This window comes from Procambarus clarkii, chromosome 27, assembly GCF_040958095.1.
Source record: "Procambarus clarkii isolate CNS0578487 chromosome 27, FALCON_Pclarkii_2.0, whole genome shotgun sequence".
Classification (NCBI taxonomy): Eukaryota; Metazoa; Arthropoda; class Malacostraca; order Decapoda; family Cambaridae; genus Procambarus; species Procambarus clarkii.
In genome coordinates this window covers 23292953-23320066 of record NC_091176.1, presented here as the reverse complement: position 1 = coordinate 23320066, position 27114 = coordinate 23292953, and the positions used below count along the sequence as shown (strand labels likewise).

The 27114-nt window shown below is 43.0% G+C and overlaps 1 protein-coding gene across 1 annotated transcript in view; it reads left to right on the top strand.

Annotated features, from left to right (window-relative positions):
• LOC138369199 (uncharacterized) overlaps window positions 1-27114 on the top strand; it is a 65354-nt gene that overhangs the window by 376 nt on the left and 37864 nt on the right. The window contains exons 2-3 of the mRNA XM_069332137.1: window positions 11468-11517; window positions 17297-17581. Of these exons, the coding sequence (XP_069188238.1) occupies window positions 11468-11517; window positions 17297-17581 (335 nt within the window). The remainder of the gene's footprint in view (window positions 1-11467; window positions 11518-17296; window positions 17582-27114) is intronic.

The following is a 27114-nucleotide window of genomic DNA, read 5'->3' as shown; positions in this document are numbered from 1 at the left end:
CCAGCTGTGGGAGCGGGCCGTCTCATCTTGGAGTAATCTTTCTAACATTGGGTCCTCCATCATTTCGCTGGTGTTCCACACCCTGATGGCTTGGTGCTGCAGTCTGATGTTTAGTGGCTGTGTGTTCAGTAGTTCATGGAGCTCCTGGATTGTCTGATCATATGGTGGACGGTGTTTTGCTGCTCTCCTTAGAGCCTTATTTTGCACTGCCTGTAGTTTTTGCATGTTAGTTTTCTTTAAGGTATGTAAGCGTACTGTGAAATACTCTAGATACGGCCGAACTAGAGCCTTGTATAGGTGTATCTGTATGTTTGTACTGAGGCTTCGGAATCTCCTCAGTTTCCCCAAGGCTGCTTTGGCTTTGTTTAGTCGGTCCTTTACGTGAATTTTTATCCCTGTTCTATTGATCATGAGTCCCAGTATTCTGCCTACCTCCGCATATTGGATCGGGCGGTTGTCAAGGATAATGGGATCTGGGTTTCTTTATGCAATGTACATTATCTAGAACTTTTGTTAGCGCTAATTTTTCATTGCTTCTCAAAGTTGTTTATGAATTCACTTGCTGCCTTGGTCTTGTTGGCTAGTAGCGGCTTTGATGGTCTAAGCTGAACATGTTATTTGGGTGACATCGTCAGCGTATGTGATGTATTCTCCATGTTGGGGTTATGTATGTTAATTGTTCCCCCCTACCGGTCGTTTCCGTCGTGTCTCCCCCCACCCCCCCCCCCACTCCTTTCCCTCTACGTCGTCCCCGAATCCGCCCCCCCCCTCCCTGTCGCCGCCAATCCTCCCCCCCCCCACTCCACTAACGACCACTAGAGACCATCAACCACAAGGTATTACATTCCGGCTGGCCATCTTCCCCCGAGTGGTTACCTACTCTTAAGATCCTGCTACTGACCGGGATTTAGTTGTTGTGTCTTGCGAGGCTCTGTGTCTCCTCGCTACCCCCCCCCCTCCTTCCCTACTACCCCCCCCCCCTCTCCCCCCCCCCTCCTTCTCTACTATCCCCCTTCCTATCCTCCCCCCTCTCTCTCTCCCTCCAGCACACGCCAACTCACTCTCGTTCTGTCCTTGGGTCTTTAATACGACCGGGGATCAGACTTGTAAATTTGAAAGACTTTGCTCTTTACATTTGATCAGATTTCCCCTTTACGTGTTATATTTTTTTTCAGACAATATACGTGAAAGTACTTGAATTCACCATGCTCAATATTCTACTGAAACTCTACTTAAAATCACGTGGAAAATAGGCGAGTCAATTATTGAAAATTAGAGCATATCTGATTATCCAAGATTTAAAAGCCTTGTTAACTCGGCAATATTTTGTTTTCGCTATTTTAGCAGATCAGTGACCTAACCTCGCATAGTTGGCAGCAGTTTCTCCCAGCCAGGAACCCGAATTGGACGAAACGATTATATTGTTCCTGGGCGCTCTCCAATCGTCGTCTTTTTAATTAGGGCTTGGAGATGCTCTTCTCATTGTTGACCTTGTCTTGTGCCAGATTATTGACCATCTGCTTGTGTGGGTATTATTATTATTATTATTATTATAACAGGGTCTGTTTAAACAGGTTTTAAGCAGAATATATTCCTGTCTGGGACAGGAATCATAAACATGATTTAGGAATCATGTTTATTTATGACAGGAATCATAAACATGATTTAGGAATCATGTTTATTTATGACAGGAATCATAAACATGATTCCTGCCTGTCCCAGACAACGGGACAACATTTGTCCCGTTTGTCTGGGACAGGAAGACTGAGCGTAGCGTTATTAAACCTGATGAACACCGGGTTCTGGGGATGGTATCATTGATGGTGTAATCAAAGAACCGAAGCTCGAGTCCCGCAAGTACAATTAGGTGAGTGCACACGCACGCGCGCGCACACACACACACACACACACACACACACACACACACCTACCTACCATTGTGTGTGTGCTCACCTAGTTGTACTCAGCACAAATAGGTGAGTACACACACACACACACACACGCACACACACACACACACACACACACACACACACACACACACACACACACACACACACACACACACACACACACACACACACACACAATGGTAGCTTTTCAAGCACACGAAGATTGTTATTAATCGATTAATTTCTACAGTTAATCGGGGCGTGGTATTACACGTGACAAAGATTAATATATTGGTGACCTCCGAGGCGTTTCCTATAGACATCAAATATCAATGAATCCTTAATGACAATCGACCTTATGTGCACACTTGGGTGACGTACGTTCTTCTTTTCAGCGAGGAACGCGGACTTGGTGAACTCATCTTCACAGTATCGGCGTTCATTTCACAGTCATTTTTTCCCCCCTCAATTATACCACCTTGTTTGCTCAGGGCTTCAAACGCCTTGAACAGCTTTCTCAACTGTCATCTTGTCCATCGCCGCTTGTGTAAAAAGCCCTTCCTCATTTCTCAAGTCCACTGTGTAACTCCGCTGTCATCTCGTCAATTTCCTCTGTTTTCCTTCTCCTTTATATCTATATTCAGATAACCGCACAGAAGTTATTTAATTTGCGCTCTGAGCTCTTGTCGAACTCCTTAATCCCAGGTGTCATCCCAGTTCCATTTATCTTGGGTAAATCTGGGTGTCGTGTGTATTCGTTTTTTCTCATCTCCCGTTTTCCTTCTAGGTTATCCACTTCGGCTGATATGCACAGAACTGTTGGCTCTTTCTGTGAAACACACTTACGACGCACCGCATTCCTGACTCACCCTTTCTTCTACGCCCCAGTGTTGGACCACGCCAGCCGTCGGCCTGCGTTGTTTACACAGCAAACGTTATCCAGCGCACAAGTTCAGTTGCCAACATTGCAATATATTCCACTGCGTTTTCTATATATAAGCTTATATAAACCTATATATTCAATTATATCATTTGCGCCCTCTTTAGCCCTCATGTCGTTAGGTAAACGATCGTTATTGCTTATAGCCTGCACGCTCAGAGGTCGCCTAGTTGAACCTGTTGGGAATGAGCTGCGGCTCTAGGATTCCTCCTCTCAACCCTTAATCGACTGTTGCACAAGTTGTAGAGCATATTGGGCTCTTTTAATATCTGCGTTTATGAGTGTATAGAGTCTGCCTCATTCCTTTTGTTCATTCTTTGTGAAATAATTGTTTTATGTCTAGTTCATTTAGGTACTTTCCATAGGTTTGTTTTCCCTTGTTCGTATACCACTCGTACCAAATTATGCCCTCTTCTGTCTATTTATCAGAGAATTTTAAAGGTGGTAATCATGTCTCCAGTGTTTCTTCTTTCTTCGTAACTCATATTCTCAGCACTAGGACTAGTCTGATGGCATATATCCGAAGTTTCCAGAGCTTCGTTCTATGTCTGTCAAGATAACTTCGCGCTGGTGCTGCATATTCCAAAATTGGTGTGGCGTTTGTGGTAGACAATGTTCGGATTCATGCGCCTGTTCGGATTCATAAATGCTGTTCGTAAAGTCAGTTGTCAATATATTTATAGGCAATATAAAGACGTCGGTGCGTGTCTTTGGAATGCACTTTGGAGTGAATGATACATAGGCGAGCTTGTTCACGGTGATTGATGTCTTGTTGACTACCTCCGCCTTGCAACAGATAAGCCTTGCAAGATGTTTCTTGGTGTTGTCAGATCAACGAGAAACCACAGACGCCCAGAGAGCTGAAAGCACTAGTATAAACAGCTACTATCTCTTTAGAACCCAAACTAAAGCCTTATGTTCTCACGGTACAAAGACGTCCACCATTAGTAATGACAAGAAATATGTTGTAATATCGGTACTCGGCCCGTTTTCTTTGATTTGCCACAACATACAAAATATTGGGTACTAAAATGCACGAACCCAACTCTCCCCCACCCCACCCACCTAACCTAACCAGCCTCCTTACAGAAAACGTGGATATATGAATGACACTATATTTTATAGTACTCTTTGTTTTCCACGTTGAGGACCACAGCTTACACAATGAGGTGCACAGAGAGCAGCGAGTCGCGCCACGTGGGGAAGGTAGGTAACTACCTTCACAGTACCGAACAATGTACTCCAGTTACACACTCATTAACAGCTACAACACCCCACTGTAACACTGTATTGGTGAATGCCAAATTGCTATGAATTTGAGACCAAGTGGCCTTCTCCTTGGTGTTTTCTGTATTATTCACTCACATATATTAAAAGTTTGCTAGTTTGATATATATATATATATATATATATATATATATATATATATATATATATATATATATATATATATATATATATATATATATATATATATATATATAATTGAGTTTACACAATTTTAGTACATTATTTACATGTTATAATAATATAAGAAGTAGTATTATAAGAGTATACTGTTGAGGTAACCTACATAACTTGTAGATTGAGGGAGTTAGTGGCCGTCTGTTCTGTACTTAAGCTTGGTAATTAAAACGCAAAACAATGCTCATTGGATATCTGTCTCCTATCCGGGAGACCATCCATTCAGATACTCATGTGTCTGTCACCCTAGCGTCTGTGCTGGCTGTCACCCCAGCGTCTGTGCTGGCTGTCACCCCAGCGTCTGTGCTGGCTGTCACCCTAGCGTCTGTGATGGCTGTCACCCTAGCGTCTGTGCTGTCTGTCACCCCAGCGTCTGTGCTGTCACCCCAGCGTCTGTGCTGGCTGTCACCCCAGCGTCTGTGCTGTCACCCCAGCGTCTGTGCTGGCTGTCACCCTAGCGTCTGTGCTGTCACCCCAACGTCTGTGCGGTCACCCCAGTGTCTGCTCTGGCTGTCACCCCAGTGTCTGTGCTGGCTGTCACCCCAGTGTCTGTGCTGTCACCCCAGTGTCTGTGCTGTCACCCCCAGCGTCAGTGCTGGCTGTCACCCCAGCGTCTGTGCTGTCACCCCAGTGTCTGTGCTGGCTGTCACCCCAGCGTCTGTGCTGTCACCCCAGTGTCTGTGCTGGCTGTCACCCCAGTGTCTGTGCTGTCACCCCAGTGTCTGTGCTGTCACCCCAGTGTCTGTGCTGTCACCCCAGTGTCTGTGCTGTCACCCCCAGTGTCTGTGCTGTCACCCCAGTGTCTGTGCTGTCACCCCCAGTGTCTGTGCTGGCTGTCACCCCAGTGTCTGTGCTGTCACCCCCAGTGTCTGTGCTGTCACCCCAGTGTCTGTGCTGTCACCCCCAGTGTCTGTGCTGTCACCCCAGTGTCTGTGCTGTCACCCCAGTGTCTGTGCTGTCACCCCAGTGTCTGTGCTGTCACCCCAGTGTCTGTGCTGGCTGTCACCCCAGTGTCTGTGCTGTCACCCCAGTGTCTGTGCTGTCACCCCAGTGTCTGTGCTGTCACCCCAGTGTCTGTGCTGTCACCCCCAGCGTCTGTGCTGTCACCCCAGTGTCTGTGCTGTCACCCCAGTGTCTGTGCTGTCACCCCCAGCGTCTGTGCTGTCACCCCAGTGTCTGTGCTGTCACCCCAGTGTCTGTGCTGTCACCCCAGTGTCTGTGCTGGCCTGGGTGTCATCACTGGAACTCTCAACAAGTTAGGGATTCACTTTGCTGAATTCATATTGATATTTACAGACGAAATTCAATTTCCGTAAATGGTGAAGAGCCGCCTGATTACTCTCCACAGTACCTTGCAAGGGATCGAGCTATTAGCTCTTGGACCCCGCCTTTCTAACCAATCTATTCTCTATTATATCTACTACATATATTTCTCTTAAACACACACATCCCCAGGAAGTAGCCTGTAGAAGCTGTCTAGTTCTCAGGTACCTATTTACTGCTGGATAAACAGATGCATCAGGGTGAAATAAAATCTGTCCATTTGTTTCCGCCTCGACCGGGAAATCGAACCCGGGTCCTTAGGACTACGACCCCCCAAGCGCTGTCCACTCAGCACCGATGCCCCCGACCTCTGTACTCACCTAGTTGTGCTTGCGGGGGTTGAGCTCTGGCTCTTTGGTCCCGCCTCTCAACTGACAATCAACTGGTGTACAGATTCTTGAGCCTATTGGGCTCTATCATATCTACATTTGAAATTGTGTATGGAGTCAGCCTCCACCACATCACTTCCTAGTGCATTCCATTTACTAACTACTCTGACACTGAAAAAGTTCTTTCTAATGTCCATGTGCCTCATTTGGGTGCTCAGTTTCCACCTGTGTCCCCTTGTTCGCGCGCGCGCGTGTGTGTGTGTGTGTGTGTGTGTGTGTGTGTGTGTGTGTGTGTGTGTGTGTGTGTGTGTGTGTGTGTGTGTGTGTGTGTGCGCCTTCCTGATGGTACGGGTCTCTTCCCCTCTTGGACCCCACAATTCGGATTCTTTTTGAAGGAGCAAGGGGGGGGGGGGGTTAATAAACCCCAATGCGTAATGCGTATATGTCTAATGCAATGGCTCGCGTTCTAAACTGAAACTGTGAATTTGAATCTACATCTGAAATTGTGAATCGAGTTGGCCTCTGTAGCATGCATTACAGTATTTTTCCATTAGCCCTATTTGTCTCTCGCTACGAAAATGACTTTGTAACATCTCTTATGGCTCATTTATATTCAAGCTTCCACCCCTGTTCTCTCTTTTTATTGGTACTGTGAACTACTTCCTCTTTCATCTTTCCACCCCCTGTCTCTCCTTCTTCCCAAGGTGTACTGTGTTGATCATGTCTCTCTTCACTCTCCTCTTTTATATCATCGTTAAGTCCCTCCCGTAGTCATTCTTCAAGTTTCTTCCCCCTTGTATTTCTAGGCCGAGCCTCGTTGTAACTCTCTATGCCCTTTCACGTTTAATTACCGTAACTATTGAGGTGGTGCCACCTCGTCGGAGCTGCATATTAGTGTGAGTGCTCTCACGTATGTGATGTGCAGTGTTCTGACTGTGGGATCTTAATGTAGGCTTTGTCCACTCCTATGTTTCTTTCTGTGGGTGTTACTGTGAGAGAGTAAGGGAGAAGGGGGGTGGGGATTAGAAGAGGAAGGGGGCCGAGGGGGGGGGGGAGGGGAAGAACAGGGGCGAGGGGAGAGGAAAAGCGAGCTAGAGAGGGAAAGGTTTTGTTAGTCAGAAGTGGGTCAGTCATTGACCTCGAGAAGAGCCACTGCTGAGCATATTGTCCTAGTGCCTGGCCTGACTGGGCACCTGGCTTGTCCGAACGTGGGTCTGGGCACTCGTGTCCTCTTGGCACTCTTCTCTGGGCACTCGTGTCCTCTTGACACTCTTCTCTGGGCACTCATGTGCTCTTGGCACTCTTCTCTGGGCACTCTTCTCTAGGCACTCGTGTCCTCTTGGCACTCTTCTCTGGGCACTCGTGTCCTCTTGGCACTCTTCTCCGGGCACTTGTGAACGCAGACCTGCATAAAGCGAGTCCGCTGCTCTGCCGTCCACCCCAAGTGGTTGTAAGGAAGGGGGGGGGGGGTGGAGGATATTTTAAAAAATAAGAAATAAAAATATGCTAAAAAAAAAAGTAGATTTGTCTCGTGTGGCACAAATGGTGCAGACAGTCATGCCAGAGTCTAGGCCAGCAGCCAACAGATTGGGACTTGAGGCACGCAGGGTACGGAGGAGGGAGTTGGAGTGCCGGCCGGGCGAGGCGTCAGCATGGTGGGTATGTGTGAGGGGGGGGGTAGGAGTGGTGGGGGGGGGCACCACTTGTGTGTGATGTGTAAGGGGTTCAAAGGTGTGTACTTGTCATATGTGGATTAATTGTTGTTATTACCCACGATAATGGGGAGTGCATCTGATATATTTTATACATATACATGCATTGTATATATTATATATAAATGTATATATCATGTGTGTGTGTGTGTGTGTGTGTGTGTGTGTGTGTGTATGTGTGTATGTGTAGGGGGGACGGGGACACAAACACTGCATAAACAGTGCAACATACCCACATACGGATATAATGAGACATACACATACAGGAAGGGAGGAATTGTAAACCATTCCTCTGATTCCACCTTGTCAGTCCCAGTAAGTATTTTATACGTCTGTATCATGTCCCTCTCCTCTCCCACCTCCTTCCTAACGTCGTCAGGTTTAGTTCCTTCAGTCTTTCTTCGTACCTCATCCCTCGCATCTTTGCGACGAGTCTCGTTACAAAATTCTGCACCTTTTCGAGCTTCCGTATGTGTTTTTTTAAGATGGGGCTCCACGAAGGGGTGGCATACTCTAAGACTGGCCTCACATAGCCGGCATACAATGATCTAAAAGCCTCCTTATTAAAGTTTCTGAAAAAGAAACGATGACATTTCGATCCGTCCTGGACCGAAATCCTTAACTCCTACGTCCTTTAATACGAACCCTGGAAACACAAACCGAAACTGTCTCTATTTTCCGCTTGTTACAACTTGTAATAAAGTTGTTACATCTTGGCTTAACGTGTTTATGACGTATTAGAACGTTGTTACAACTTGCTATATTGGTTGTTATAACTGGTTAGGAGGTGTTAAAAGTTGTTCGAACGTTGTACCAACGTCGTAGTTTCGGTGTGTGTTTGGCGGGAACTTTCATCATGTATATCCTATTAAAATTATTCAAGTATTTTAATTGGTGGTCAATAAACGGATAGATTAATTAGGTGATCAAGGAACAAATAAATGCAATCAGTATGGCGAAAAATATCTTAATCTGGGACAGCATCTAAATCTTTAGGGGACAACATCTCAATCTTGGACACTTTCTTAAAGCGTGATCTCTTTAAAATATAAGAATGAACTTAATTTAAACTAAGCATGTACTGTGATTTTTGTTGCATCTATACGTTTACAGTAAGCAACAAAAAATTGTCACTTGATTTATTACGAACAAAAATATTCCGAGATGTGCAGAAAGCCCCGAGAATTATACAAGATGGTTGAGCTCTCGGAGACTCTGCAGTAAGACATTGTCACTTTGAACAATGAACACTTTGAACACACTTTGAACACACTTTGAACAAGAACAGAAAAATGATTCTGTACGTTGAAAGGTTACTAAGTCTGACATCAGCAGTTCCTCGGATGCTGAAGACTTAAAACTATTTTATTTCCCGTTTTTTATGTTGTCTTTTATAACGGCCAGCAGCTGGACATCCAAGTGCTCACTTAGTTATATTCCCCTAGATGTGCTTGCGGGAGTTGAGCTTCGGCTCTTTGGTCCCGCCTCTCATCCGTCCCCCGAGGATGTGGCGTCGTTACTTAGCGTTCATTTCTGTTTTTTTCTTTTTACGGTCCACAACTTGGCTTGTTCAATTGCATGGTTGAGATTGGTACACACGTGGGTTACCTTGAGATGGTTCCAAGGATCAGTGTCCGTGGGGTCCGGTCACTGACCAAGTCTTCTGGTTGGCGAGCTGGCCAACCAGGCTGCCAGACGTCGCTGCTCGCAGTCCGATTGCATGAATCACAGCCTGGTTGACCAAGTATCCCATGAAGATGTTTTTTATTAAAGCTTCATTTATGAGTACCATGAGAGCTCGGCTCGTGATGCCCTTCTTATATAATAATGAGAATAACATTAATAACTTATTGATAATACATCAATTTTATTGATAAAAATATAAATATAGTGTTGTGAGGAGGAGAAGAGGCCTCCCTCCTCCAGCCAACACTGTCTTCCAAATCCCCTCCTTCCCCTTAACCTTATCACTATCTCCCTGTGTTCTCTCCATCTTCTCCATCTCTCTTTCGTAGCGACCCTACGCCTGTCCTCACATTCCTCTAACTCTTCCGTTATCTTTTTATCCTTTCCCCTCTTCCAACTTCTCGAGATTGGCTTATCAGAGAGTCCTCTCGCTTCACACTGACCTCCATCGTTATCAGCGGGAGATAAGGGATGGAGACTGACAGGTGTGTTTGTTTCCATACGCCCTGATAAACCCGGGGAATGTCATCCATATGGAGAGCGTACTTTACTTTCTGAAGTTAACAACGCAAGTGTAAGTGTTGTAGGTTACGTAAGTGTCGTAGAGGTGGCGTTGTTGTCTGGCTCTGGGGGGGGGGGTGTCGGGGGGGGGGGTGTCAGGGGGGGTGGGAGGTGTTTCAAGGGGGGGAGGAGGTGATAGCCGGTGGAGAGGGTGTGGGTGTGGAGCGGGGATGGGATGAGGGGAGGGGGGTGTTGGTAAGGGGGTGGGGGCAAGATGTAGATGCGGCATCTACGTCTACAATCTACATCTACACTCTTCCTGTTAGATAGTACTGTTAGTACTATCTAACAAATTAGAAATAATTAGAAATACAAATTAGAAATAATTTGATACTATTAAATTTGAACAATCCAAAAAGAGGGTTTTTGTTTACATGTTCTAATAATACCTATCCTAACCATCCTAGGCCTAATAGAGTACATATATATGCTACACTAGGCCTAGGAATATCTAAGGTTAGTTTTAGCCTCTTTTTTTCCGGACTCTATAACCAGAATAGTACCAAGTTCTACTATCTAATTGTTCGTTATGTCTACATAAGTACAAAGGCCCCATATAGTTACAGAAAGTACTATCTAGACAGGAAGATGGGGTGAGATGCAGTATTTGTTGGTCCGCCCCCTCCCCCCCCCCCCATTCCCAGAAGCTGTGTATCTGGGGGGGCGGGGGGGGGGTGTTAGGCAACACCTGTCAACACACGAGAGAAACAATTGGAATACACATTTCACTATTCTACAGTAGAAGCAGTTTCAGTGTTATTTTACAATTTGCTGTTGTGTTCTACCTTGTATTTCCCTGCCGCCTTCCCCAACACATACACGCGCGTGCGCGCACACACATACACACACACACCAACACACACACACACACACGCACACCAACACACACACGCACACCAACACACACACGCACACCAACACACAGACACACACACGCACACCAACACACACACACACACACACACACACACACACTCACACACACACACACACACACACACACACACACACACACACACACACACACACACACACACACGGATCCAGACTACTAATCTTGGGAGACTTCAACCACGGGAAGATAGATTGGGAGAACAGACCCACACGGAGGACCAGACACAAGGAGATCTAAGCTGCTGGACGTGGCAACAAGAAACATTTTAAGCCAACACATCAAGGTACCGACAAGAATGAGAGAAGAGGATGAACCAGCTATTCTTGATCTGATATTTACCCTAAATGAGTCGGTTATAAGGGAAGTTAAGTTGGAAGCCCCCCTTTTGAAAGGAGTGATCATAGTGTATTGATCTTTGAGTACCTGATAGAGCTAAGATTTATCTCCCAAAAAAAAGAACCAGGAATCAAAGGCGTACAGAAAGGGAAATTATGAGGAGATGAGGAAATTTTGCATATACAAAAGCAGAGTGAAAGGTCTTCACCTTCACATCTTGTCCTCGAAATATTCTTGTTGTGCCACAATTGTGTTATCGTTTGCCAAAAAATTGTATTTTATATTGGTATGTATAATGTAACTGGAACTTTTTGTTTTTATCTTTCTAGGAGGTCTGGTCGGGAACCGGGAGCTCTCGAAATCATCACAGCAAGGTAAGGTAAGGTACTTCTCTGATTGTACTGTAGATTATACATAGCTCACGCAATAATAGATACACTTGGAGGACCTCGTGTGCCTCCTTAGATGAAAGACACTTTGCTTACATACTTCACATATTTCTTCCTTGGACCGCATCACCAAGGTGTTTAAGTAGAAAAGATAGTTTCTCAGAGGTTCAACATTTTTCTTAGTGTTCACCGTAATAATTCGGGGACTTGAGTGCGCATTTACTTCATGAGCCCAAGTTATGTAGTATATAGATTAACCACAACTACGTGCAAGCCTCTGTATTCGGTGGTCAGAGTTCCTGTCTGTCTCACTTGGGCAAAATCTTGACATCTATCTGCATATCTTGGACCAGTCACCGGTCTGGGGTTGATGGTTCTTGTTTTGTGTTGGCCAGCAGGAGGGAGGCTTTATGGTTTAACATTGTCATAGCGTGGGTGTCAGACCCGAGTGTGTTGCATCGATTCAACACGTGAAGCTTGCATCATCTTCTGGAACACTTATGGCTTGCAGTCCTACTTGCTGATCTCCAGTAGATTAGACCATGGACGCACAGACACGCGTGTTCAGTCAGGATAATAGCTAGGTCGAGGCAAGAAAGTGGAGGAATAGGAATAACCAATAGGGAATCCCCATCATGAGGAACACCGAGTGTGGAGGCGAACTTGTCCTTCTTAAACACGTTCTTCTCTGGGACTAATTTTTTTTTTATCTGTTTTGGAAGATGATCTGAGTGAGGAGGCTATGAGATTATTCCATTAGCCGCCTCCTTCACTATATAAAATCACGACTTCCAGTGAAAATTGTTAAACCTATTGGAAGAATGTTTCACTATTTCAATACACGCACTTGATTATGAACGGAATTCAGGCAGTACATATTTCTTGTGAATTTCTATTCCATGAAGCTTTCCGGTTTTGGAACTTAAGAAAAGCTCGAGTCACCAATTTTATATTCCAACCTTTGTCCTTATGTTGATCATCGATGATTATGTCAGTGGCTTTACAACTTAAATATGCCCTGAGCCATATACTGCCAGTGTACACGAATGGTTGAGATTATAAATAGAAATAGATCTCACTGCACACAGAGATCACACTAACTCACGGCCCTTGTGGATTTGTTCATTTAATAGATCTCACAGCATCGATAATATATTGGAAGAGATGATTCCACAATTGAAAGGGGTGAGAAGGAATCCCTGACACCTTCAACGTGGCTACATTAGCTCTGGAGATCCGCTAGCAGGGACTATATCCAGTGAGTGTCGAAGTACTGTCATATTGAAACCGGATTTTAAGCTTTCTGACCAATTTCTTTGTGATGCAAGAATTGTGCAAAGGAGGAATGGGGCGAGGCCGGGTTCTTGTTAAACACCCATTGCGTGAGAAACTTTTCCTAAGGTCGAATTCATGTCTAAACCAGCTGAAAGAAAGGGGAGGAAACTATGGAAATACAATTGAATGATTAGAAAATACTGAATCTTTTCTATTTAGCTGAACGCATTCTTGAAATTAAATTTCTTTTCAGAATCTTTTCAGGTCACTGTTCAAGCACCTTTTGAGTTCCGATGAGTAAAGAACGCTTCTAATGACAGCTTTTGTATTAATATAGTAGTTTGTTTTTTATAAATTCTAAAGGAGCGGGGTGGAGAAGTGTGATAAATTATGATATAAGACCAATGACAAGAGGGCAGGAAGTCGGGAACACGAACGAAAGGGAATAGCAACAGATAAGATTAGAAAAGAGGGTCGAAGGTAGACTTCCATATTCTAAGCTTATCGCACCTGACCACAAGTGTCGAAACATGTTATATAAAGCTGTGAATATTCTGAACGATACATTGTTGCACCTTCACGCTGGATACATGAAACATGATGAATATGAACCATGAGAACTGATGGCAAGCTGAATTGGGGAAAAGGTGGAGGAGTTGCACTTGACAAAACCTGTTGCATGAGGAAGGGAATTTGTCTGGTCTGTTCTGTTGATCTCATATTTTGATCTTGAATCATTGTTCTCTCGACACAAAGCTGCAACTCTCTCTCTCTCCGTCCACTAATTCAAGAGCTGAAACTCGGTCATTACATTCACCACCACAGTCCTGTTTCTTGCTTCTGTCTGGCGGAGACGCGGCAGATAGCGGCAGATAGGGAAGCAGTGGAAGAAGAGTAGGGTGTTTCTATTTATTTATTATGCACCTCATACCCATCCTGTGGGTGGAAGGGAACCCCCATACCCATTCTGTGGGCGGTGGGAAAATTTGAGTGAGGCACATTATGGGTTCAGGAACTGAACTCCAAAATTCATTTAGGGAAGTAAGTTACAGTCTTGATAAGCTAGTTACACAGTTGTTGTTTTTTTAATCGCAATTCGTTAAGACAAAATGAACCATTTACAGCTTCTAAGCTTAGCAACAGTAGGGTGAAGACAAAAGATTCCCTAGACAATACTCACCCTAGACAATACTCACCCTAGACAATACTTACCCTAGACAATACTCACCCTAGACAATACTCACCCTAGACAATACTCACCCTAGACAATACTCACCCTAGACAATACTCACCCTAGACAATACTCACCCTAGACAATACTCACCCTAGACAATACTCACTCTAGACAATACTCACCCTAGACAATACTCACCCTAGACAATACTCACCCTAGACAATACTCACCCTAGACAATACTTACCCTAGACAATACTCACCCTAGACAATACTCACCCTAGACAATACTCACCCTAGACAATACTCACCCTAGACAATACTCACCCTAGACAATACTCACCCTAGACAATACTCACCCTAGACAATACTCACCCTAGACAATACTCACCCTAGACAATACTCACCCTAGACAATACTCACCCTAGACAATACTCACCCTAGACAATACTCACCCTAGACAATACTCACCCTAGACAATACTCACCCTAGACAATACTCACCCTAGACAATACTCACCCTAGACAATACTCACCCTAGACAATACTCACCCTAGACAATACTTACCCTAGACAATACTCACCCTAGACAATACTCACCCTAGACAATACACACCACGGAACCCCAGTACCACAACACAACATGAAATAATCCACAATACCATTAAAATATTCCACAATATTCAAGACCCTACCCTACCCTACCCTACCCTACCTTAATAATTCCGAGCCTTACACAGACTAAACTAAGCTAATGCATTCTAATCTAACGATATATACGGTTTTAACCAACAGAAAACAAGCTTTTTATTTTTTTTTACGCAGGTGGGTACAGTAGCAGATGATCTCTATTTTTAGCAGCATCGCAGGAGAGGACGCATCGTCTGATTGCAACACATTGCGTCGAGAGTTGAACCTTGTTTTCATCCATTCTCAAGTGGTCTTACTAAAAGATATCACGTTATCTCTCACGAACCAAGTCCAATAGCAACAACACAACTACCCATACGATAAGAAACGCTGTTTAGCGCGTTCAGTTTTTTTTTCTATCGTTATGTTGAGTGAATTCAGCAGTTAATAGGTCATTAATTTTTGAAAGGTAACCAAGATATTCCGTTTGCTTGTAGCAGAGCGTTGGGAGGAATGAGTTGGCAGTCTTTGGGCTTTCTCTCAATATTGTTGTCTGTTAATGGTGTAATTGCGGCCTTGAGGCACGTGGTGATATCTTTCTGTGTTGCACTGAATACTGACTTGCATCACTATCTGTGTGAATACCTAGTACACTTTGTCTCGGTCTGTGTCTGTGTTTTTAATCTCTGTCTCTCTGTCTCTCTCTCTCTCTCTCTCTCTCTGTCTCTCTCTCTCTCTCTCTCTCTCTCTCTCTCTCTCTCTCTCTCTCTCTCTCTCTCTCTCTCTCTCTCTCTTTCTCTCTCTCTCTCTCTCTCTCTCTCTCTCTCTCTCTCTCTCTCTCTCTCTCTCTCTCTCTCTCTCTCTCTCCTCTCCTCCCCTTCCCTCACACACGTGTGTACATTATTTAAATTAAAAATATAACAAAAGCACACAAACTAATCTACTGTAGACTAACAGTTATGTTGTTTCGTAAAAACAGCATTTACTATTGTTTTGTCCAGCATCACCCTTTACAGTGTTCAGAGACTCTGTGCATTTCTAAATTTCTCTTGTTAAGTTTGTCTTGCTTCGTTGTAAATGTTCACTTGTCTTTAAGGTATTTCTAACTTCAACATCTTTTACCGATATGTGAAAGATGTTAACGGTTCTTTAAGAATATGTACATGTCCGTCCGGCGTCAGCGCTGTGACCCTTGATTGCCAGGGAAGTTGTTCAGTGTGTCGGGTTGCAAGCGACGCAGGCAACACCTGAATCTCCGGACTGTGTTATAGAATGCCGATTCGATAGAAGATTCTGCAGACTGAATTCACAGTCACTATAACAGGTTCGAAAGACTGAATACACAGTCACTATAACAGGTTCGACAGACTGAATACACAGTCACTATAACAGGTTCGACAGACTGAATACACAGTCACTATAACAGGTTCCAAAGACTGAATTCACAGTCACTATAACAGGTTCGACAGACAGAATACACAGTCACTATAACAGGTTCGACAGACAGAATACACAGTCACTATAACAGGTTCGACAGACAGAATACACAGTCACTATAACAGGTTCGACAGACATACAGAATACACAGTCACTATAACAGGTTCCAAAGACTGAATTCACAGTCACTATAACAGGTTCGACAGACAGAATACACAGTCACAATAACAGGATCGACAGACACAATAATCAGAAGATAACAATAATTTATATCAAGATACAGACTGTGGTGTTGGGACGCGGATAACAGCACACCGCCACACTCGCCTAGTTGCTAAGGAATACGTTAAAAAAGTAGATTAACTTAGGGATAGACGTATAGACGTTAGGGCGTCGTGGGAGAATCTATCCCCACCCATCCTATGCTTACGACTTCTGTTATCAGGCCGACTTACGCCTTCTCTCTCTCACGATTTCTTTACGATCTCTCCTTTTTCTTCTCTTCAAACCAACGACTTCATTTTTTTCTTTTCCCAAAGAAACACTGACATCGGCCGTGTTCGTTTCTAAATTAATTATGCATGGCTAAGGTGATCCAGTTTGATTGAGGTATTTTTCTGCATTTGCATTCTAATGTTAAACTAAATTGTTTACCTTCTCGCCACGCGTCCCGTCCGGGGCGTCGCTACGGGAAGAAAATATTGTGCTTCTTCAGGATGTTTTTATCATACATGGATCGCCTAATTCCCACCACCAAACACCACAACGTTCTAACAACGTCATTACAGTCCCAATAACATTGTTTTCACTTTGTGTGCTGGGAAACTTATGTCTGTTTAATAAAAGCTTCTATAAGAACACTGAAAAAGATCTAACTCATTCTTGCATGGTTGCACAATATTCCATATACCTACCATCAATATACATCATTGACATTAAAAAAAAAACATTAAGGGGATTTACATGTTTACCAAAGGTACCACATGAGGGAGAAGTATGGTTGTAAAGCTAGACATAAAGATGTGCCATAGGGATGGATATGGGCAGTTTTAGTGTGTGTGGGGAGGTCTAGAGGCCACGGGTCAAAGCTGTTAACATAAATAAATATTAAGGCCGAAAGGAAGTATTATTTCAGTGAACGAGAAGTGAAATATTATAGAGTGCTTATGGTGGTGATCAACTAAATTGTTTGGACGAAGAGTTGAGATGAGAAAGCTCAAGAAATTTGTGTATTGTTGCATCAAATAACAATCAGCTAAGAGGTTGGCCCTCAAGAGGTTACCTTTTGACCTTCGAGAGGTTGACCCCTCGAGAAGTTGACCTTCGAGAGATTGACCTTCGAGAGGTTGACCTTCGAGAGGTTGACCTTCGAGAGGTTGACCTTCGAGAGGTTGACCTTCGAGAGATTGACCTTCGAGAGATTGACCTTCGAGAGGTTGACCTTCGAGAGATTGACCTTCGAGAGGTTGACCTTCGAGAGATTGACCTTCGAGAGGTTGACCTTCGAGAGGTTGACCCCACTCTGAGTCACAGCCTATCAGTGAGTGCAAGGGGGGGGGATAGGGGTAGATGAGGGGGAAAAAAGAGATTAATATCAGCTCTTCTCTCCAAAGAACAGGATAAACCAAGATTGCTTAATCCTAAAAGTTATGCCACCAAACTAGTTCTACAACTACAGGAATGAGCTACGAGGAAAGACTACTGGAATTAAACCTCGCGTCACTGGAAGAAGAGTAAGAGGAGACATGATAACCACCTACAAAATTCTCAGGGGAATTGACAGGGTGGACAAAGATAAACTCTTCAGCACGGGTGGGACACGAACAACGGAACATCGGTGAAAACTAAGTACCCAAATGAGCCACAGAGACGCTAGAAGGAACCTTTTCAGTGTCAGGGTAGTTAACAAATGGAATGCACTAGGCAGTGATGTGGTGGAGGCTGACTCCATTCACAGTTTCAAATGTAGATATGATAGAGCCCAGTAGGCTCAGGAATCTGTACACCAGTTGATTGACAGTTGAGAGGCGGGACCAAAGAGCCAGAGCTCAACCCCCGCAAGCACAACTAGTCGAGTACACAGCGAGGGAATGCGCTCCATCAGGTCAAGAGTATAAGGTTCAGGATGAGTGAGCAGGAAGCCCAAGGGGGGGGGGGGGAGAGAACATGTAATGTTTCTCATCATTGTGACTCCAATACTTGTTTCTTCAAGTTTCCCCGTATAATGCTCGTGTTTTTACGGTATAATGCTCGTCCTTTTTAAGGTATTTTTTACGTTTTTTCTTCATATAAGCCTCGTGTTTTTGTACCTTGTAATGCTAGTGTTTTTTTCCGTATAATGCTGTTTTTTTACCGTATAATGCTATTTTTTACCATATAATGCTCGAAATCTTTTACTGGATAATTTTCGTAGACTGTATAAGGTGACCTCCCTCCTGACTTGCAGTGACCCAGACTAGCACAGACAAGTGACTTTGGACGTCAGTGTGACCTTCGGGACATGTTTTATTCACACTACTTCCTGAAGTAAATATTTTTAGGGCCCTAGTTTTTCGATACGGAGGATGATTATGGTTAACTTTGTTTCGTACGTTTTAGAATAAACATATCAGTACGAACAACGACTGTCCGCTCCGTAGGTGTGTGTGTGGGGGGGGTGTATTTACTGTTTGTACCTGCAGGATGGAGTTGTTAGCTCTTGGGCCCCGCCTTTTGTAACCGTTGTACGGCCAGCGTAAATTCAAGAGTGGCCGAGATCCGTTTTGGGATTCCTGTATCCCTGTTGGAAGGGGACTGGATAAGCCTACTATCCTAACTGCTCTTGAAGTGTGAGGAATTTAGGAAAATACGAAGGAAAAAGCACTAAGCCAGGATGGCTATATAGTACATGGAAGGGATACGTGGATAGGATATAGCAGCTGGGGTCGGGACGATGCCCATCTCGTTGGGTGATCGAACGCTGGCATGCAAAAACGAGGGTGTTGGAGTACCGACCATTTCAGTGGCTTTACGGAAGGAACTACATTTTATCTGGACACCACAACTCGGAACACAATTAGATTCATATTTGGTGACATTATCTTGATGTCAAAAAACACGCGTGAGTTCTTTTTCAAAAAGTTAAAATGATTTGAAGTCTATAGTGACCCAACAGCGACTGCAAGCTTAACACAATAATTATTAGTTTAAAGGCAAGCTTACTACTATCCTCCTCCTGCACTTGGTGACGGCTAAGCTTGTTCCACCGGTCACTATAACCAGAAAGGAGAGGTAGAGTAGGCAGAGAGCCTTTTACTTCGTATCTATCCCAATCTCTTCACACACACACACACACACACACACACACACACACACACACACACACACACACACACACACACACACACCTGACCAAAGAGCCAAAGCTCAACCCCCGCAAGCACAAATAGGTGAGCACACACACACACACACACACATTAGTATATATGTAGATTGTCATTACTTTCATGACAAATAAGCAAGATATGGACCTATGGATTTCCTGTTTGTGTCTTAAACTATGTACTCTTTGCTCGTCTTCCGTTCGTGTCTAGACGAGGGAGACGAAACTCCACTAATAAAAGATTTGATGTTTCATGTTTTCATCTTATTCTTCCCCTTTGAAAATTTCCGTTCAATTTTTGTTTATTTTTTATTTTTAACACATTTAGGTACATCTGCATTTGTGCATCTGCCCTAGACTATATGAAGGGGAGTACAGTGTGTCAAAAAGCTAGTTATGTGAAGCTAAAAAAAGTCCCCATCACACAGGATGGTTAGTCATACAGAGGCATGTGATAAGTGGTCTACACTGGCAGACTCTGGGTGCATTATGAGGATATCAACAACACAAGATTGAATAAGGTAGCAGTGGTAATACAAGTCCCCATCTCGCAGGATGGTTAGTCATACAGGGCCATGTGTTTAATAGCCTGCACTGGCAAATTTTCGGTACACTGTGAGGATATCTTCAAGAATACGAGAGTAAATAAAGTGACTGCACAGCACCAGGTACCTCATATCAACGGGTCTGAAAGGTCTAATAACTGGGCATTCGGTGATGTATTGTGTGTGTGATCACGTAGCAGTTCCTGCTCACAGAATTTGTACCTGGAGTGCTCTTTTTTTCCCCGGTGTCGTAAGAAAACTCTATGGATTCATCCCCGCTGATTTGGTTTACATAATTAAAGCTAAATTGATTTTATTGCATTGCTTGTAATATTGCATAGTACTAGACGATAAATTGCCAGGTTTTTATCACACGCAAAAGGTGCAAATGTACATTGTCTCTATTTGGTTTAATATTTCGACACGCTTAAAGGCACAAGTGATTCTCAGTTGCTTCATCATGAACCTCCTGCCTCGCCTTGTCCTTCCGGAGACTAATAATAATGTGCATAATAGACGTTCATTGTAAAGGATAACTCATTAGCACGTTAATATTGTGATTGGTCGTGAGGGCTGTTGTGGGATGCACTGGCTCCGTGTTGTCCTGTAGTGTGGGGTGGGTAACACAGTAGTCAGTCTCTCTCTCTCTCTCTCTCTCTCTCTCTCTCTCTCTCTCTCTCTCTCTCTCTCTCTCTCTCTCTCTCTCTCTCTCTCTCTCTCTCTCTCTCTCTTTTCTCTCTCTTTTCTCTCTCTCTCTCTCTCTCTCTCTCTCTCTCTCTCTCCTCTCTCTCTCTCTCTCTCTCTCTCTCTCTCTCTCTCTCTCTCTCTCTCTCTTTTCTCTCTCTCTCTCTCTCTTTTCTCTCTCTCTCTCTCTCTTTTCTCTCTCTCTCTCTCTCTCTCTCTCTCTCTCTCTCTCTCTCTCTCTCTCTCTCTCTCTCTCTCTCTCTCTCTCTCTCTCTTTTCTCTCTCTCTCTCTCTCTTTTCTCTCTCTCTCTCTCTCTCTCTCTCTCTCTCTCTCTCTCTCTCTCTCTCTCTCTCTCTCTCTCTCTCTCTCTCTCTCTCTCTCTCTCTTTCTCTCTCTCTCTCTCTCTCTCTCTCTCTCTCTCTCTCTCTCTCTCTCTCTCTCTCTCTCTCTCTCTCTCTCTCTCTCTCTCTCTCTCTCTCTCTTTTCTCTCTCTCTCTCTCTCCTTCTCATTCTCTTTAGTTCTCTCGTTCTCTCTCTCGTTATCTCTACTGTTCCCTCTCCCTTTAGTTTTCTTCAGTTTTCTTTCGGAAAAAAATCGTTCTCTTTCTTGTTTTCTCTCTCTTTCCTTCCCTATCTCCTATGTTCCCTATCTCCTTTGTTCTTCGTTTTTCGTTCTATCTCTCGTTCTCTCTTTCTCTCTCGTTTTCTCGGTCACTCATATATGTTATTGGCTTGACATGATCGATGGAGCCCCTTAAACCACTGATTGGGTCATAAATAATTTCATCCAATTTCCAAGCAAGGTTCATGTCGTCCTACTGCGAAAAAATAGTAATGGTGATTTTGTGTTCATGTGCGTTTTATGGTATGAAGTGTGTGGCAATATAGGGCTTCACTACCCGCTTCGGTTCATATATTTTTATATTTTATATAATATTTCACGCACGTAAATGCGAGTACGCGCGTATACACGCGCGTACGCCTGCCGACGCTAGGAGAAGATATGGGGAGGGGGAGACATGATAGAAACGTATAAAATACTTGGGATTGGCAGTGGAAAAAGAGGTAATGTTGACAATTATATCAAGTGAAGAAATGAGCAAGGGTAGAAGATTGAGACTCAGATGAGTCATGCTAGAAAGTTTTCATTTGGTGTAACAGAAGTAGGAAATGGAATGAACTAAAGAAACGGGTTGTAAAGGAAACTCCAATCACAATTTGGAAAGTAGATGTGATAGGGAATTATGTCAGGAGTCATTGCATTAGACAACCGGAGGATGGAAAAGCGTGGTCCAAGAGTTAGTGATCCATCCTGCTAGCACAAATAGGTAAGTCCAAATTGATGAAAACACATGAAACTGACGAAAGTACACATGAAAAACACCAACACACACACACTCACACACACACACACACACACACGCACGCACGCACACACACACACACACACACACACACACAGTTGTGAAAAATTCTTTAGTATATGGATGGCGATATACTAAAGAAATTGTTCACCACTTTTGTTAGGCCAAAGCTAGAATATGCAGCGGTTGTGTGGTGCCCATATCTTAAGAAGCACATCAACAAACTGGAAAAGGTGCAAAGACATGCTACTAAGTGGCTCCCAGAACAGAAGGGCAAGAGCTTCGAGGAGAGGTTAGAGGCATTAAATATGCCAAAACTAGAAGACAGAAGAAAAAGAAGTGATATGATCACTACATACAAAATAGTAACAGGAATTGATAAAATCGATAGGGAAGATTTTCTGAGACCTGGAACTTTAAGAACAAGAAGTCATAGATTTAAACTAGCTAAACACAGATGCCGAAGAAATATAAGAAAACTCACTTTCGCAAACAGAGTGGTAAACGGTTGGAACAAGTTAGGTGAGAAGGTGGTGGAGGCTAAGACCGTTAGTAGTTTCAAAGCGTTATATGACAAAGAGTGCTGGGAAGACGGGACACCACGAGCGTAGCTCTCATCCTGTAACTACACTTAGGTAAGTGCTACATAGCCTTCCTGGTTTGGTGCCTTCTTTTGATAATTACTTACTTACATTTAGGTAATTACACACACACACAAAAGCTTGTGGCCTGACGACTGAGTGGACAGCGCTCGGGATTCGTAGTCCTAAGGTTCTGGATTCGATCCTTAGCGGAGGCGGAAACAAATGGGCAGAGTTTCTTTCACCCTAATGCCACGTGTTTACTTAGCAGTAAATAGGCACCTGTGAGTTAGGAAGCTGCTACGGGCTGCTTGCTGGGTGTATGTGAGAAAAACAAATAAAAAATGAGTTGACTGACAGTTGAGAGGCGGGCCCAAAGAGCCAGAACTCGACCCCCGCAAGCACAACTAGGTGAATACACAAACCCGCGCGTATATCTTCTAATGTACCGTGACTCTACTCCCTTTGTTTTATCCGGATGGAATCACACTACGCTCCCTGTACTTGGGACTGTACTTGGGTATCCACTCTGGCTGCCACGTACATCACCCTCTCTGGTCGCCAAGCAGGAGCATACACAGAGAGACAAGTCAGACAGCAATAGAGAATAGGTCACAGTACAACTTTGCTTCTGTAGGATCTGAGACCCCTTGGTCCATGAGGGAGGGAGTTCGAGACAGTTTTTCTCGGGTATTTGGGTTCCAGGCTTTTCGAAACAACGAGGGACCCTAGAGCAGCAAGCTTCGTGTTACAGTACAACAGAGTGGCGATTCTGCAGTGAAAATGCCGACTGCATCCTCGGATCCTGCCCAGCGTGGGAGTTCGAATAATTTAATTAAAGACAGACAAGATTATCTGTGTTCTACTTTTTCTCCACCAAGGCTATGGGTCCCCACAATTGTACCAGAGGTGGCACCCTTGTGAATATATATATATATATATATATATATATATATATATATATATATATATATATATATATATATATATATATATATATATATTACCTAGTAGCCAGAACGCACTTCTCGGCCTACTATGCAAGGACCGATTTGCCTAATAGGCCGAGTGATTTATATTATTTTCAAAATATTTTTTTTCCAATTGGTTTATTTGAAATATTATTATTATATTATATTAAGAACATAAATTATTGACCTAATTATGTTAGTTTAGGTTAGGTTAAGATAGGTTAGGTTAGGTTAGATAGGGTTGGTTAGGTTCGGTCATATATCTACGTTAGTTTTAACTCAAAAAAAAAAAAAAACTTTAACAATTGACTTTTTAATTGTTTTAAAAAAAACTTTTTAATTGTTTTAAAAAACTTAACTCATGCATAATCAAATAGATAGCTTCATCATTTACTAAGAAAAAAATGGAAAAATATATAAATTCATGAAAACTTGGCTTACTAGGCAAATCGTACCTTGCATAGTAGGCAGAGTACGGCGTTCTGGATACTATGTACCCTATTATATAATATATATATATATATATATATATATACATATATATATATATATATATATATATATATATATATATATATATATATATATATATATATATATATATATATATATATATATATATATGTAACTCCTTTTTTGTAACAAAGTTCAAATAAAGTAAATATATATGTGTACATACAAAAGAATGGAGGTGGTAGGAGAAGATAATATTAGTGTTCAGTGAAAAACCACAAGGTCTCCTTTGAATACTTTTATTTTCTTCTCCGAGGCTATGGGTCCCCACATTGGCACCAGAGGTGGTACCCTCACAAACTTTTATATATATATATATATATATATATATATATATATATATATATATATATATATATATATATATATATATATTCTGTGATTGAAGAACAACGTATGCCTCATTACCATGGATGCTCAGCTGTGGAGGTGTAGTCCAGGCATATCACCTCATAACTTTGTTACACGCGAGAGGTGTGATTAATGAGGTATTTACCTGTGAGTTTCATGAAGCCATTTTTTCCCCACATTTTTGTCGTGGATGCTGCTGGCTCGTTAATCTTCGTTTATCTCGCGCTTTGCCTCGTCTTCCTCTTAGTGCCTCATCATCTTACTGCTACTACTTTTTTGTTTCCTCATTTAATTGCTTAACACGACCACTTTTCTCTCTGCCTCCACCTCTTGTCTTCACCCTGTCCCCCCTCTTAACGTTCCTTCTCTATTTCTGTTCTATTGCCTCTTCTTTCTATCCTGGTTCTATAAGTTCAACTGCTTCCTCGAGGGACCCTTTCCTCTTCCATTTTAATCCTCCCTTCCTGCCCTATCCTTCTACTTGCAGTTCCTCTCCTTACTCCTCTCTTCTTACCCTCTCCTAGTGCCCTCTACCCTATTTCAACCATGGGTCACGTCCTTTTTTTTTTAATTTTGCACCGGTTAGTTTTCCAGTTATCATTCTACCTCATGTCTTCTTACATTCATTTTCTTCTTTCCCTTCTTCTATCTCCGAACTCATTCATTTTTTTATCATTCATTTCCCGTTTTGAGTCGTACTTATTGCGAGACTTTGGTATTGTAGATATTTTGTCAAATATCTACAAATTTTGTCAAAACACAATTTATAGAGAGCGGCGAGGGAAGTAGGGAGGGGAGAGGGAGGGAGATAAGGAAGGGTGAGAAAGAGGAAGGGAGATAGGGAGGAGTGAGGGAGAGGGACATAGGGAGGGGTGAGAGAGAGGAAAGGAGATAGGGAGGAGTAAGGGAGAAGGGAGATAGGGAGGCGTGAGGGAGAGGAAGGGAGATAGGGAGGAGTGAGGGAAAGGAAGGGTAAGGGAGTGAGAGGGGGTGAGCGAGATTGAGGATGAGGGCATGGGAGAGTGTGAAAGAGTGTGAGGGATACCTGCTTGAGGAACAGGTAGAGAGAGAGAGAGAGAGAGAGAGATGAGAGAGAGAGAGAGAGAGAGAGAGAGAGAGAGCGTGAAGGGAGAGGAAAGAAGGGAGAAAGTGAGAGGAATGGAAGGGCAACGGGAAAGGGAGGAACGGTGAAGAAGTGTCCGATCACTTCAACGGCGAATTATTTCTTCAACAGCTTGAACTAATTAATAAACTAAATGTTCACCACTCTACCCGACGCTGCCATCTTGCGCCGGTCATTCCGGGAACTCTGCCCCTCCTGTGGGTCATCATCTGTGCTTGTATTTTTAGACCTATTGTCTTATGTATGTTTAGACCTATTGTCTTATGTATGTTTAGACCTATTGTCTTATGTATGTTTAGACCTATTGTCTTATGTATGTTTAGACCTATTGTCTTATGTATGTTTAGACCTATTGTCTTATGTATGACCCTCTGTCCTGCGTGACAGTGAATACCAGCATTAACCTCAATTTAATAAGACTATCAAAATCCTCAGATTAGGCAAAATTGTAATTAATTTTGTCAATAAAGATGTTAATAATAATAATGTGCTTGTATTTGTTCTCAGTCTCTGTTTTTCTCTCTCTCTGTCTTTTCTTCTTTAATATTTTCTTCTACCATCCCTATTCTTTTTTTATTAATTTTGTTTTATTTTATTTTATTGCTACAGTTTACAGAGAGCACACATATATATAACAGTATAACAGTGTTCGAAGACCTCGTCCGGCTCCTCGGAGATTGGGTGCGTACCCAAGATATCTCTATGCCGATGTGACTATCGGCATATATATATATATATATATATATATATATATATATATATATATATATATATATATATATATATATATATATATAATTTTTTTTTTTTTTGCATATATATAATAATGCAAAAACGATTGGGATTACGTTAATTGCTGAAAAAAATATTGTGGGGAACAACTTAGTAAGAACAATAAATATTTAATTAGAGAAGCTTTTCTTTAAAAGCATTTCAGGGTAGACTGATGAAGAGTGGTGCTCTAGACCCGTCGCCAAGAGTAGGGGGTGCAGACACTCGCAAGCGGACGTAGATGGAATATAATGTAAGCTACTCAGCACTTTGCCACCCCTCCCTTTCCTTCCTACCCTCTCTCTTCCATCAGCTCTAACACCCCCATACTCTCCCCCTCCATCCCTTAAACTCCCCTTTCTTCCCCTTAATTCCCCGTTCTCCTCTTCATCCTCCAAGTCGACGTAGACAATGAATCTCAGCCATTTTTTTCTTCTGTTTCCACCCTTCCCTCCTCCCCCTCTTCGCTTCATCCCTCATCTCTCATTTGGGCTGCAGGGGGAGGGGGGGCAGGTCAGTTTTTCAATCTCTCTCTCTCTCTCTCTCTCTCTCTCTCTCTCTCTCTCTCCTCTCTCTCTCTCTCTCTCTCTCTCTCTCTCTCTCTCTCTCTCTCTCTCTCTCGTGAAGATAATCTTCAGAACGAGAAAATATAAAGTGAAAATTCTTAGTAAGAAAAGCGGCCATAAGAATATGGCAAGGGACGAGAGAGCTTCAACTGCAGAAAGAGTCAGAGACGCCAAGAGGGGAAGAGGATGTTTGTAGCTGTTTTATATATATATCTATATATATATTTATATATATATATATA